The following is a 12,027-nucleotide window of genomic DNA, read 5'->3' as shown; positions in this document are numbered from 1 at the left end:
GAAACTAGGATTAGGCCCTATTGTATGGATTTCTAAGTCAATCTGACGATTACAGAATAGCTCATGGCTTTAACTAGTGGCCCCTAATATCTGTCTGACACCTAGATTATCCGCCCCAGACCTGCAAGTCCCCCAACCCCACCTTGGGATTTCTTGCCTCATGAGTTGACAGCAAGATGGCCCATGTTACATCAGGGTTGGAGCAGAGCAAATGAGATATTCGACAAGAATTTTAAAAGATTTTTAAGTAAAACAACCGACAGAAAATTTAAATTGTTAAAATGGGATGAAATCAGAGTCTATATATTGCTTAGGACTTTTTTTTCTTTTTTTAAAGTAGGCTCCATGCCCAGTGTGGAGCCTAACTCGGGGCTTGAACTCACATCCCTGAGATGGAGACCTGAGCTGAGATGAAGAGTCAGACGCTTAACCTGCTGAGCCACCCAGGTGTCCCAGGGCATCTTTAATATAAGGTTACCTGCAGCCATTTCCTGGTCGATAAGCTGGACTTGCAAACCGAAGATCTGTTCCTGTATTTTGTTTTGTGACAGTTTCAGCTTCTCTCGCCTGCTTATCATGTAGCACAGATTTCGCACCTGAAAGCCCAATCCCCGGCAAATAGAGATTTTTGTCATGTTACGTGAACCCGACAACTGGAATCGTTTAGCCAAAATCAAGGCAACTAAAACCAAGTGGGGGCACGGGGGCGGTGAGGAGAGAAGACAACACAAAATGCTGCATAAGGAGAGCCACTCTACGGGAAGTCACGTAGCATGGTCCGGCACGGGACCGCGGTTCCCACATTGATCGGCAGCACAAGAAAACGCTCCCAAGCCACCTCCTGAAACCTACTCTCCCTGCAGCGTGATGGGCTCGATGTTTATACGCACAGCCAAACTGGGAAGACCGAAGGATGATGTAGTGTTCTGGCCTTCCCTTTAAATTCCTGAATAAAACACTGGCGATGCTGGATCCAGTACAATTTTCTAATGAGCGCTGGACCAGCAGGATAAAGGTCTGCCGGACAGACTGACAGTGGTTTTTTGCTCACACCTCCTGCTCAGCCAAATCTCTACAGCCCCAAGGGTGCGATCCACGTGCTCCTATACTTCCCACCCCACCGGCCCGATCATCCCACCTTTCTGTGCCCCAGTTTCGTCATCGGTAAATAGGGCTAACAACAGTACTTTCCTCACAGGCATGTTAGGATTAAATGAGTTAATATTTATGAAATGCTTCGAACAGTGTTGCCACATAGTAAGTGCTATCGATGTGTGAGTTAAATTTTACAAAGTGAGCCAAATCTGTTCCCTTCCAGATTCTGGTAGCAGAGAGAAAAAACAAGCCATCTCTATAATTACACTTGATTATAAAATTCTGTAGGGTAAACACAGGGCCTAACTTATCTTTGAATAAGTGAGTTAAACTAAATTATCTGGTGTAGAGACTTTCAATCAGAGGCGATTCCGACCCCCAGGGAGCATTTGGTAATCTGGAACCATTTTCTGTTGTCATCATTTGGGTATGTGTTGGGAGGGGGATTGGCTACTGCGTAGAGGCCAGGGACGCTGTTCAACATCTTCCAGTGTTCCCCACGACAAAGGACAGTCCCCCCCTACAATAAGGAACTAGCCAGCCCAAGATGTCACCGGTGCCGAGTTTGAGAAACTGCTTTTTCCTCAATAAAATTAATTCTTAACTCAGTCCACAGTCTCACGTGTCAGTAAAATAGAGCTGAGCCAATTTAGGCTCAACAGTGAATAAAAAGTAAACCAAATGAGAATTTATCTCAGATTTAAGCTTCATAAGCATGTAAGCGAGGGCTCTCCAGTTCCCTTGAAAGTGACTGCCAAAAATTTAAACAGAGCCCAATGCTCGGGGCCACAATGTAATCAGAAGATAAGCAAGGACACACACACAGAAGCCCACACTATAAATGAGCTGACCTTTAAAAACAGAAACGAAACTGGAAGCGGGGCCTCCATTTCTATGCAGGCTGAGACCTAAACAGTAGCCACAGCTGATCACCTTACCCTCTCTAGGTCTTGGCGTAGATGCATAAACATTCTCATGCGAGTGTGAATACTCTCCTCTTTTGGCTGCACCAGGCCATTTTCTTCATCCTGCTTCGGAGGAAATAATGGCTTATTGAAGTTACTTTTCCGCTTCAGTTTCCAGTAGTTATAGATAAAGTCCACAGCTAGCGTGGGCATCCCCAGTTCTGTGGCCACATCTTCCACGCGGACCAGGGAATAGAACTCCTCCTCCAGCTCCCGAAGCTTCTGCGCCCGCAGGCTGATTTTTTCACTTTTGGCCTGGCTCTGCTCAGTAGCCCTGTGCATGGGGTACTCGGCCTCCCTGAGCTTCTGCCTGTTTTGGCTGTGCTTGAGGCAGTATGACTTGAACTTCACTTCATCCCCCTCATCTAGGATGGTCTTCATCTCTAGGCTGTGCTCGAAGGCACAGGTGACGTGGAAGGCAGTGATGCAGCTTTTCACAGAGCACTGTAGGAAGAAGAGATGCGTTAAGGGGGCAGGGCTGGGGGGGGGGGAAGGGGAACCGCATATCCCAGGGCTTAATGTGAGAGCTGCTCACGGGAAGCAGAGGCGAGGCAGGGAGAAAACTGGCCCTAAACTGACTATGACAGATGCTTTACAAGTAACTCAGGAAATCTGCTTGTATAGAAAACAGAAAGAAGAGGCAAAAAAAAAAAAAAAAAAAGAAAAAATTCAAACTCCCCTTTAGCTCGGGCCTGAAGTTTTTCTCAGAAGTCTTCCTTGGCTCCTGTGAAGAGTCATGCTGTACCTTCTCTGTGGCCCTCACGTCGCCTTACTATATGCTTCTATAGTAGTACTTTTTACAGTGTACCTACAGTATCGTGAGCGTCAGAACCCTGGCCAGAGCTCCTAAAGACAGAAGCCGTGTCATTCATCTTTGCATTGCCATCAACTATTGAACAATCAGGTGCTCAAGAAATGCTTGTAAACAAACAAAAGAAAAAACGAAGTCAATATTGTTGCCAGAGTATCTACTGGTTCTAAAAAGGTCCCAGGAACTCCAGTATCTAAGCAACCCAACTTCTTGAAATTGTTCTTATAGAGCTGTGCTGTCTGACATGGTAGCCAACTACCCGTAAGTAGCTGTTTACATTTAATTTAATTACATATACAGTATGCACATGTAATTGGGGCGCCTGGGTGGCTCAGTCGGTTAAGTATCCGACTCTTGATTTTGGCTCAGGCGATGATCTGTTTGTGAGTTTGAGCCCCACGTTGGGCTCTATTCCGATAGTGCAGAACCTGCTTGGGATCCTCTCTCTCCCTCTTTCTCTGCCCCTCCCTCACTCTCGTAAGTGCATGTGTGTGCACTTTCTCTCTCGCTCTCTCAAAGTAAGCTTAAAAAAATAAAACGATATACAATTAAAAATTCAATTCCTTAGCCACCCTAGCCACATTTCAATCATACTGGACAGCACAGATTTCCATCACTGCAGAACGTTCTAAGGAACATTAGGGCTACAGACAATCTGAAATTCAGTTTGTAATGTTTTGCCATTTATAGATGCAACACATTTGTTAAGTATCACTGCATAGCATGTACTGAGGATTCATTTACAGGGCAACAGAGTAGGAAGAGCCGGCCCATGACTGCTGTACTCCTGTGTTTTAGTTAGTCTCAATTGCCATTTGTTATGGTTACAATGCTATAGCTTTCCTTCCAAAGATTTTAAATACATGGGAGAGAAAGATGGAGGATTTGTTTCTAAAAATAGTGGAGAATTCCCATGGTGAAAGCCAAGTCTCAACTCTTTTGGAAGCCTGAGTCTGGAGGGCAGACCGCCGAATTAACTATATGTTGGGGGTTTGTGATAACTACAAATAGGGAATGACCTCAGATACCAATAAAGACTAAAAAATGCAAAACCTGACAGTTCTCCTTCTAATAGACGGAGAAATTCAACACCTAAGAGAATACTGGCAACCATCAAAGCTTTGAAGGAGGCAGATTGCATTTAAGCCAATTTTACAGGATAAAGAATTCCAGAGATGAAATATAATTCTAAGATCATCTTATCCAGCACCGCATTTATCACTGCTTGTACGTGCCTCTAGAGTCCCTGGTTTTCTACCTCCACTGCCCTGCCCCCCAACTCCTTCTACTTTTCAAGTAAGTGGTAATCTAGCCACTTAAACTACATTCCTAAGACAGCCCACCCCAGCTTTGGACAGTTCTATTGGAAAAGATTGTTACCTTACACTGAAATCTGTATCCTTAAAATGTCCACATATTTGAAAGGCCTTATGATAATGAGGATGATGAAAGCCAAAAATGTACTTTTATCTGGGCACCTTGTGTTATCACTCGGCTAAGAGACTAGCCAGTCATTTAAAAAACAAGAAGCAAAAGGCATTCTTTAGCAGAAGATTAAAAGTGTTGGGTATAGTGCTCTTTCGCTGTTTAGTAACTGATAAAAATGCGGAAAGAGAAAGCAAAAGGACCGTATCCTATTCAAGGGGATGAATGTGTAACATAAAACTACTACTGATCAGAAGCTGAAAACAGACCATGTGTCTCAGGTCACATTTATAGACTGTGGAGACGTAAATATAAATTAGTCAAAATAAAAGACAATACACAAATAAGAACTGGGTGCTTAGATGAAAAATGGAATACATCCTTACGGAACTCTGCCATAAAATCCACCTGGTCGCAAAAAAGGTCATTCTATGATGCTTATAGCTGAAGGTCGCTGTGTTTTGGTGGTAAAGGAGAAATGCCAACCAAGTTTTGGTGCCAAATACCTATTTATCTTTTTCCAAATACATACACTTGGAATATTCTAGTAAACAAAATGCCTTTATATATATACATCTATTTCTACTGTAACCACTTAAAGGTGACAGAGAAGGTATATATTATGCCCATTAAAATAACGCTTTACTGAGATACCAGAAAACTTTTTTTGTGCCAAAAAACTCACGACTTTTAAGTATACGTTTCAATGGTTTTAGCATGTTTACAGAGTTCTGCAACCATCACCACTACGTAATTCCAGTACATTTTCTTTTCTGGTGTTGTTTCAAGTTTTTATTCTAGTACATTTTCATTACCTCAAAAAAGAAATCTCATGCTTACCTGCAGTCACTTCCTGTTCCCAACCCCCGCCCCAAGCAACCACTAATCTATAGGCCTATTCTGGACATTTCATAAGGAGGGATCATACATGTGGCATCTGTGTCCGGTTTAGCATGTTCTCAAGGCTCATCCATGTCATAGCATGTATCAGAATTTCATTCTTTTAAAAATATGGGAGGGTGCCTGGATGGCTTAGTTGATTAAGCATTCGACTCTTGATTCTGGCTCAGGTTATGATCTCATGGTTCATGGGATTGAGCCCTGTGTTAGGCTCTGTGCTGAGGAGTGAGGAGCCTGCTTGGGATTCTCTTCCCCACCTCTCTCTCTGCCCCTCCCTCGCTGTGTGTGTGCTCCCTCAAAATAAATCAACTTAAAAAAAATTAAAATGTGGCCAAACAACATTCCATTGTATGACTATACCACATTTGTTTATCCATTCATCACTTGATGGGGATTTGGGTCGTTTTCAGTTTTTGGCTATTAGGAAATAATGCTGCTATGAGCATTTGTGTACAAGTTTTTATGTAAGCATATGTTTTCGTTTCTCTTTGGGACGGTGCATTAAAGGATTAACCTTGCCCAAAGAAAGGTTTGGCCCTTTGCCCCCAGCTACTAAGAGGTGACCTCTAAGCCTATGGAATGTCCTGACTTAGAAGAGTGTCTTTGTTTATCAGGGGTCCCAGGACCATGTCAGATAGCCTATGCTAACAATGTGATTTATGGTGGAGGCTTTGAGCCACATGGTATCAGCCTGACCTCTGGAGGGACTGGAGGCTAAGGTCAGCCATGCGGGTGGGTCACTTGTGTCTAAGTGGCCAACTCCTAATACAATCTCTGAACACTAAGACTTGGGTGAGCTTCCCTGGTTGGCAATACTCTGTGTATCATCACATGTCCCCGGGGGGGGGGGGGAGAAATAAGCACTGTCCACAAGACTCCACTTGGGGAGGACAACTGGAAGCTCCACGCCTACTCTCTCCTGGACCCCTGTCCTATGTGCTTCTTCCCCTTGTTTTTAATCTGTATCCTTCCTTTCACTGTAATAAACTGTAGCCACTAGAATGGCTTTTCTGAGTTCTTTGAGTCCTTCTAGTGAATCATTGAACCTGAGGGGGGTCTTGGACACCTCTTCAACTGCAAGTATACGCTTTGAAGTGGAATTGCTAGCTCATATGATAATTCTACATCTGACTTAAAACAATTTTTTTTAATGTTTATTTTTGAGAGGCAGAGAGACAGAGCACAAGTGGGGGAGGGTCAGAGAGACAGAATGAGACACAGAATCCAAATCCAGGTTCCAAGCTGTCAGCACAGAGCCCGATGCGGGGCTCAAGCCCAAGGACCGCAAGATCATGACCTGAGCTGAAGTCAGATACGTAACTGACTGAGCCACCCAGGCGCTCTTACATCTAACTTTCTGAGAAATTGCCGAACCGTTTTCCATAGTGGCTGCACATTTTATATCCCCACCAGTAAAGCACGAGGGTTCCAATTTCTCCACATTGTTATTGCCTGCCTTAAAAAATTTTTTTGTTTTTATTTTATTAAAAAAAATTTTTTTTAAATTTTATAGAGAGAGAATAGGGGAGAGGGGCAGAGGGAGAGAGATAATCTTTTTCTTATTTAAAAAAAATTTTTAAAGTTTATTTTTATTTATTTTGAGAGAGAGAGAGAGAGAGAGAGAGAGCGAGCGCGAGTGGGAGAAAGGCAGAGAGACGGAGAGACAGAATCCCAAGCAGGCTCCATGCTGTCAGGACAGAGCCCGACATGGGACTCGAACTCATGAACTTTGAGATCATGATCTGAGCCAAAGTCAAGACTCAGATTCCCAATGGACTGAGACACCCAGGTGCCCCTAATTTTGTTTTTGAGAGAATCTTTGTTTTGGGGGGAGAGCGAGCACAAGTGAGGGGCAGAGAGAGAGAGAGAGAGAGAAGCGGGCTCGCCCGAAGTGTGGTTCATGCTTACCTGAAGTGGGGCACGAGCTCACCCAATGTGTGACACTTGAACTCATGAACTGTGAGAACATGACCTGAGCCAAAATCAGATGCTTAATGACTGAGTCACCCAGATGCCGGTGGGGGGGGGGAGAGGGAGAGAGGGAGAGAGAGAGGGGGAGAGAGGGGGAGAGAGGGGGAGAGAGGGGGAGAGAGGGGGAGAGAGGGGGAGAGAGAGGGGGAGAAAGGGGGAGAGAGAGGGGGAGAGGGGGGAGAGAGAGGGGGAGAGAGAGAGGGGGAGGGAGAGAGAGAGAGAGAGAGAGAGGGAGAGAGAGAGAGAGAGAGAGAGAGAGAGAGAGAGAGAGATATCTTAAGCAGGCTCCACGCTCAGCACGGAGCCCGACACAGGGCTTGATTCTACCACCCTGGGATCCCACCACCTTTTTGATTATTATCACCCTAGTGAGTATGAAGTGGTATTTCACTGTAGTTTATGTATCTTTAAAGGAGGAAAAGGAATAGTTTTCTGTATATTTTTCAGAAACTGTAGAAAAGAAATGAGTTGGGAAACATTTTGTCACCCCCAAAAAGAACATAGCGTGTCCTCCTCAAAAGGGGATGACACACGCCTGGAACCCCAAGGACCTGGTCCATATGTCCTCAGCAGTTCCTGTCTCGCTGCAGGACAGTGTCCATTTGGTTGTCTTTAATCCCCAATAATCTGTGAACAGACAAATGGGTGGTACCACAGCAATTCTGTCAAAACTGTGTCACTGAAACAATGTCCTAAATGGTTCAAGCCAGCCTACCAAACTTCCTCCAGCCACTGTATATTTAAACTCCGGCACCAACACTGGCCATCAGCCCTTCTCACCTGTCGTCCCTAAGGGTCTGCAAGGTCTGAGGGGAGATGTCACTTCAGTGTTAGTTAACTTTTCCTGTGTTTATATGTGGCCTCCCCTAATAGACGACAAATTCCTGAAGGCAGGGGCCAGAAATGCCTTAGAATAAGAACAGTGTGTACTGAACCAAATTTGGAATATTTGAAAAAAATATTCAATGTAGTCACTGAGTGGGCCTCTTTGCATTCCCCCACTTGTTGCAAGTTTTCATTTGTTGTACCAAATGTTTGAGGATTCTACTACTCAGTCTGGCTGGATGAGTGCTACGGCTGTCCATCGGCAAAGTCAGATGGACTCCTGAGAATAATAAATGAAGAATAAAACAAGTACAATTACTTTCACCGCTAACATTTACTGAGTATTTGCTATCTGTTGGGTACTGCACTGCACTCTTTACCACCTTTATTAAGTAGGTACTATTATCATTTCCATTTAGAGATATGAAAACTGAAGCACAGATATGGCAGGTAACTTCCTTAAGATGGTATAAAAAGCAAGGGGGTGGAACCGAAACCTGAATCCCAGGAGTCGGGCTCCAAAGGTCATATGTTTAACCACTGTTCTTTCTTTCCTCTTAGGGAAAACCTAAAGCATCTGGCTCTAGGCTGAAGGGGGCTTGAACACAAAACATGTGAGGACCCTACAGGAATTCCGGAAAGCCAGCTGTCAGAGGGACTGTGTTCAAAGTCTAGGCAAAATACAGAGCTGTCTGAGGGCATCTCATTTGAACCCAGTCTTTATGATCTGGTTCAGGATTATCAGAAGACTTCAAGCTCAGGAGAAAGGTTCTAGCTTCCAGATATGGAAGCTATAGATACTAGCTAGTTTAGACCCCCAAACCCACCAGTGTTGGATTCTATCCTTCCCCAGGGAATGTTCCTAAATCAAAAGAAGAGAATGGTTGCGTGTATTCCCACTGTTGGAAGACAGGAAGAATAAACACAATTCATGGATAGTTAAGAAATTTCCAGAAAGAGTTAATAAAGCAAAATACCCCAAATAGGTTACTAATCACAAAGACCCTTAAATAAACTTCCCAAGAACAATGAGGCTAATAAAACTTGACCCCTACTGGGGCGCCTGGGTGGCTCGGTCGGTTGGGCGTCCGACTTCGGCTCAGGTCATGATCTCACGCTCCGTGAGTTCGAGCCCCACGTCGGGCTCTGTGCTGACAGCTCAGAGCCTGGAGCCTGTTTTGGATTCTGTGTCTCCCTCTCTCTCTGCCCCTCCCCTGTTCATGCTCTGTCTCTCTCTGTCTCAAAAATAAATAAACATTTAAAAAAAAAAAACAACTTGACCCCTACTGAATTACTGTGTTTGGTTACTGAGTTTTTGATTCACATACAGGGAACAAGATGTTAAATTACTAATGAGTTTGGAATTAACTTTACTTAGTGGTGGTTTAAAAGGAAAAAAAAAAGGTTCTGGTCTTTTTTCCCCACCAGAAAACCAGATGTCAACCACGGAAAACAAAGGCCATTCTATTAGTATAAGTAGAATGTAGGTGGAAAAAACTACACACTTGAGCAGATCACCTGAAGTTCATTCCCTCTCACCTAGAGGGAGGGTCTTTCATACAGCCCGGTACTCACACCACACTTCCCCAAACCACAAAACTATTTCACACCTCTTCTCTTCTCAAACCTCTGGACCTCACTCTCAGCGGATGATCCTGCTTCCTACCTCACTGAGGAAATTAAAACACTCGAAAGAGTGCTTCTGCAGATTCCCATCGACACATCTACTTAACACTGCACCTACACTCTACCTTCAAGGCTGTTACCAGGGAAGAACTATCAGCGCTCCTGCCCAAGGCCACCCCTCCGTCGCACACTTCACGCCACCCTCTCTCACCTGCTGAAAACCGCACTCCAGCAGTTTTTCCTCTGCACTGGATCACTGCCTTTCACGCAAGTCCTAGATGTTAACAAGTATACATACAGACTTGGTATTTCTTCTAACCTTAAAGGAAAGACCTCTTTACCCCACTTTTTCAAACTGTTCCTCACTTCCTTCTTTGCCCTGACCTTTAGTGACGTAGCTTTTGCTGTCACTACTGTACCTAGACTGTTCCTCCCGATCACCAGTAATCACGTTTGCTACATTTAGGGGTCAATCTGCAGTCCTCATCTTACTTCAGTAGCCTCTTTCCACCACAGATCTTTCCCTCTCCTTGAGATGCTTTCTTCTCTTCATTTAGAGGCCGCTACACACTCTCAGTTTTCCTCCCGTCTCCCTGCGGGCTGCTTCTTCCTCATCTCCTCTGCTGCTTCTTCCGCCTCTGCTGGACTTCTTCACGCCGGAATGCCTCAAGGCCCAGGGCTTGGTATTGTTCTCCCCTCTATCTACACTCACTCGCTCGGCGATCCTCCCCGGTCCAGGCTAAAGCCATCTATAGGCCACTGGCTCCCAAATGCAGGTCTGCAGTCCAGGCTTCCTCCCAAACTCCACACTCACACGGACACCTGCCAGCTTGACATTTCCACAGGATGTCAAGTAGATACCTCAAACCTAAGTGTCTAAAACCGGACTCATCATCTCTTCCCCCAAATCTGTTCTCCTGCAGATTTCCCCGTTCAGTTTGTGGCAACTTCACCCTTCCCACCATTTGGGCCCCAAACTTGGAAGCATCCCCAACTCCTATCCTTCTCTCATATCTCATATCTGATTCAGTCAATCCTGTTGGCTCTCCCTTCAGTATTCACCCAGAATCTTAGCACTTTTCACCACCTCCAGGGCTACCACTCTAGTCAAAGCCACTATCACCTCTCATGGATTACTGTAACAGCCTCCTAACTGCTTTTCCTCTTTCTAACCTTCCCTTCCTATTCTATTCTAAATACAGCAGCCGGAGCCTATTTTTGTTTTTAACGTTTTAAAAAAATTTTTTGAGAGAGATAGAGCTTGAGCAGGGGAGGGGCGGAGAGAGAGGGAGACACAGAATCCAAAGCAGGCTCCAGGCTTTGAGCTGTCAGCACAGAGCCCGACGCGAAGCTTGAACCCACGAGCCGTGAGATCATGACTTGAGCCGAAGTTGGACACTTAACTGACTGGGCACCCAGGCGCCCCAGTCTATTTTTTGTTTTTCACCTTTTACTATGGAAATTTAAAAACCTATATAATAGCATAGAGAATACTATACTAACCCCCATATACCCATCGCCCAGCTTCAATAACAATTAATGTATGACCAATCTTATTTCATGTTTCTTTAACCTCCCATAGCACACTGCCCCCTGGATTATTTTGAAGCAAGTACTAGACATATCATTCCACAGAGTGATCCCTTAGAAACATAAATCAAATTATGTCACCTGTCTGCTCGAAGCCTGCCAATGATTCCCCCTTAAGCTCTGAGTAAAAACAAAAGATTTCATGAGAGCCCCGGGGGCTGGCAAACTATGGCCCACAGACCAAATGCAGCAGCTGTTTTTGTGTGGTCCAAGAGCTAAGAATGGCAGCTTAGGATGTTTTTACATTTTTAAATGATGTAAAAAATAAAAATAAGAATATTTCAGGGCGCCTGGGTGGCTCAGTCCATTAAGCATCTGACTTCAGCTCAGGTCATGATTTCACAGATTGTGAGTTCGAGCCCTGCGTCGGGCTCTGTGCTGACAGCTCAGAGCCTGGAGTCCACTTCAAGTTCTGTGTCTCCCTTTCTCTCTGCCTCTCCCCCACTCACACTCGGCCTCTCTCTCTCTCTCAAAAATAAAGAAATATTAAAAAATTTAAAAAATAAGAGCATTTTCTGACATGTGAACGAATATGAAATTTAAATTTTAGAGTCCATAATGTTTTACTGGAATAAAGCCATGTTCATTTGCTAAGTATAGTCTCTGGCTGTCTTTGTGCTCACGGCAGAATTGAGTAGTTGTGTTAGAGACTATATGACCTGCAAAGCCTAACGTGTTTATTATCTGGCCATTTATAGAAAAAAAACCCCTGCTTACTCTTACCTTAACCAGTCAAGTCCCCATATGATCTCTCTGATATTCACACACTCCATTCCAGCCTCATTGGCCTCTTTCCTGTCGCTCAAATAGGCCAGACAC

At 44.5% G+C, this 12,027-nt stretch overlaps 1 protein-coding gene across 7 annotated transcripts in view; it reads right to left on the bottom strand.

Moving 5' to 3' along the window:
- Positions 1–12,027, bottom strand: part of JADE3 (jade family PHD finger 3) — a 134,303-nt gene that overhangs the window by 4,702 nt on the left and 117,574 nt on the right. For all 7 annotated transcript variants that reach the window (XR_006213406.1, XM_042974266.1, XM_042974268.1 and 4 more), the window contains 2 exons: positions 2,034–2,504; positions 479–596 (listed from right to left, as the gene is read on the bottom strand). Coding sequence is in view for 6 of the 7 variants with exons in the window: in XM_042974266.1 (XP_042830200.1) it covers positions 479–596; positions 2,034–2,504 (589 nt within the window). In the remaining variant the exon portion in view is untranslated. The remainder of the gene's footprint in view (positions 1–478; positions 597–2,033; positions 2,505–12,027) is intronic.

The sequence above is a fragment of the Panthera tigris genome, chromosome X, assembly GCF_018350195.1.
Source record: "Panthera tigris isolate Pti1 chromosome X, P.tigris_Pti1_mat1.1, whole genome shotgun sequence".
NCBI classification, from domain to species: Eukaryota; Metazoa; Chordata; class Mammalia; order Carnivora; family Felidae; genus Panthera; species Panthera tigris.
Note: the sequence above shows the minus strand (reverse complement) of the source record. Positions and strands in the feature narration are given on the sequence as shown.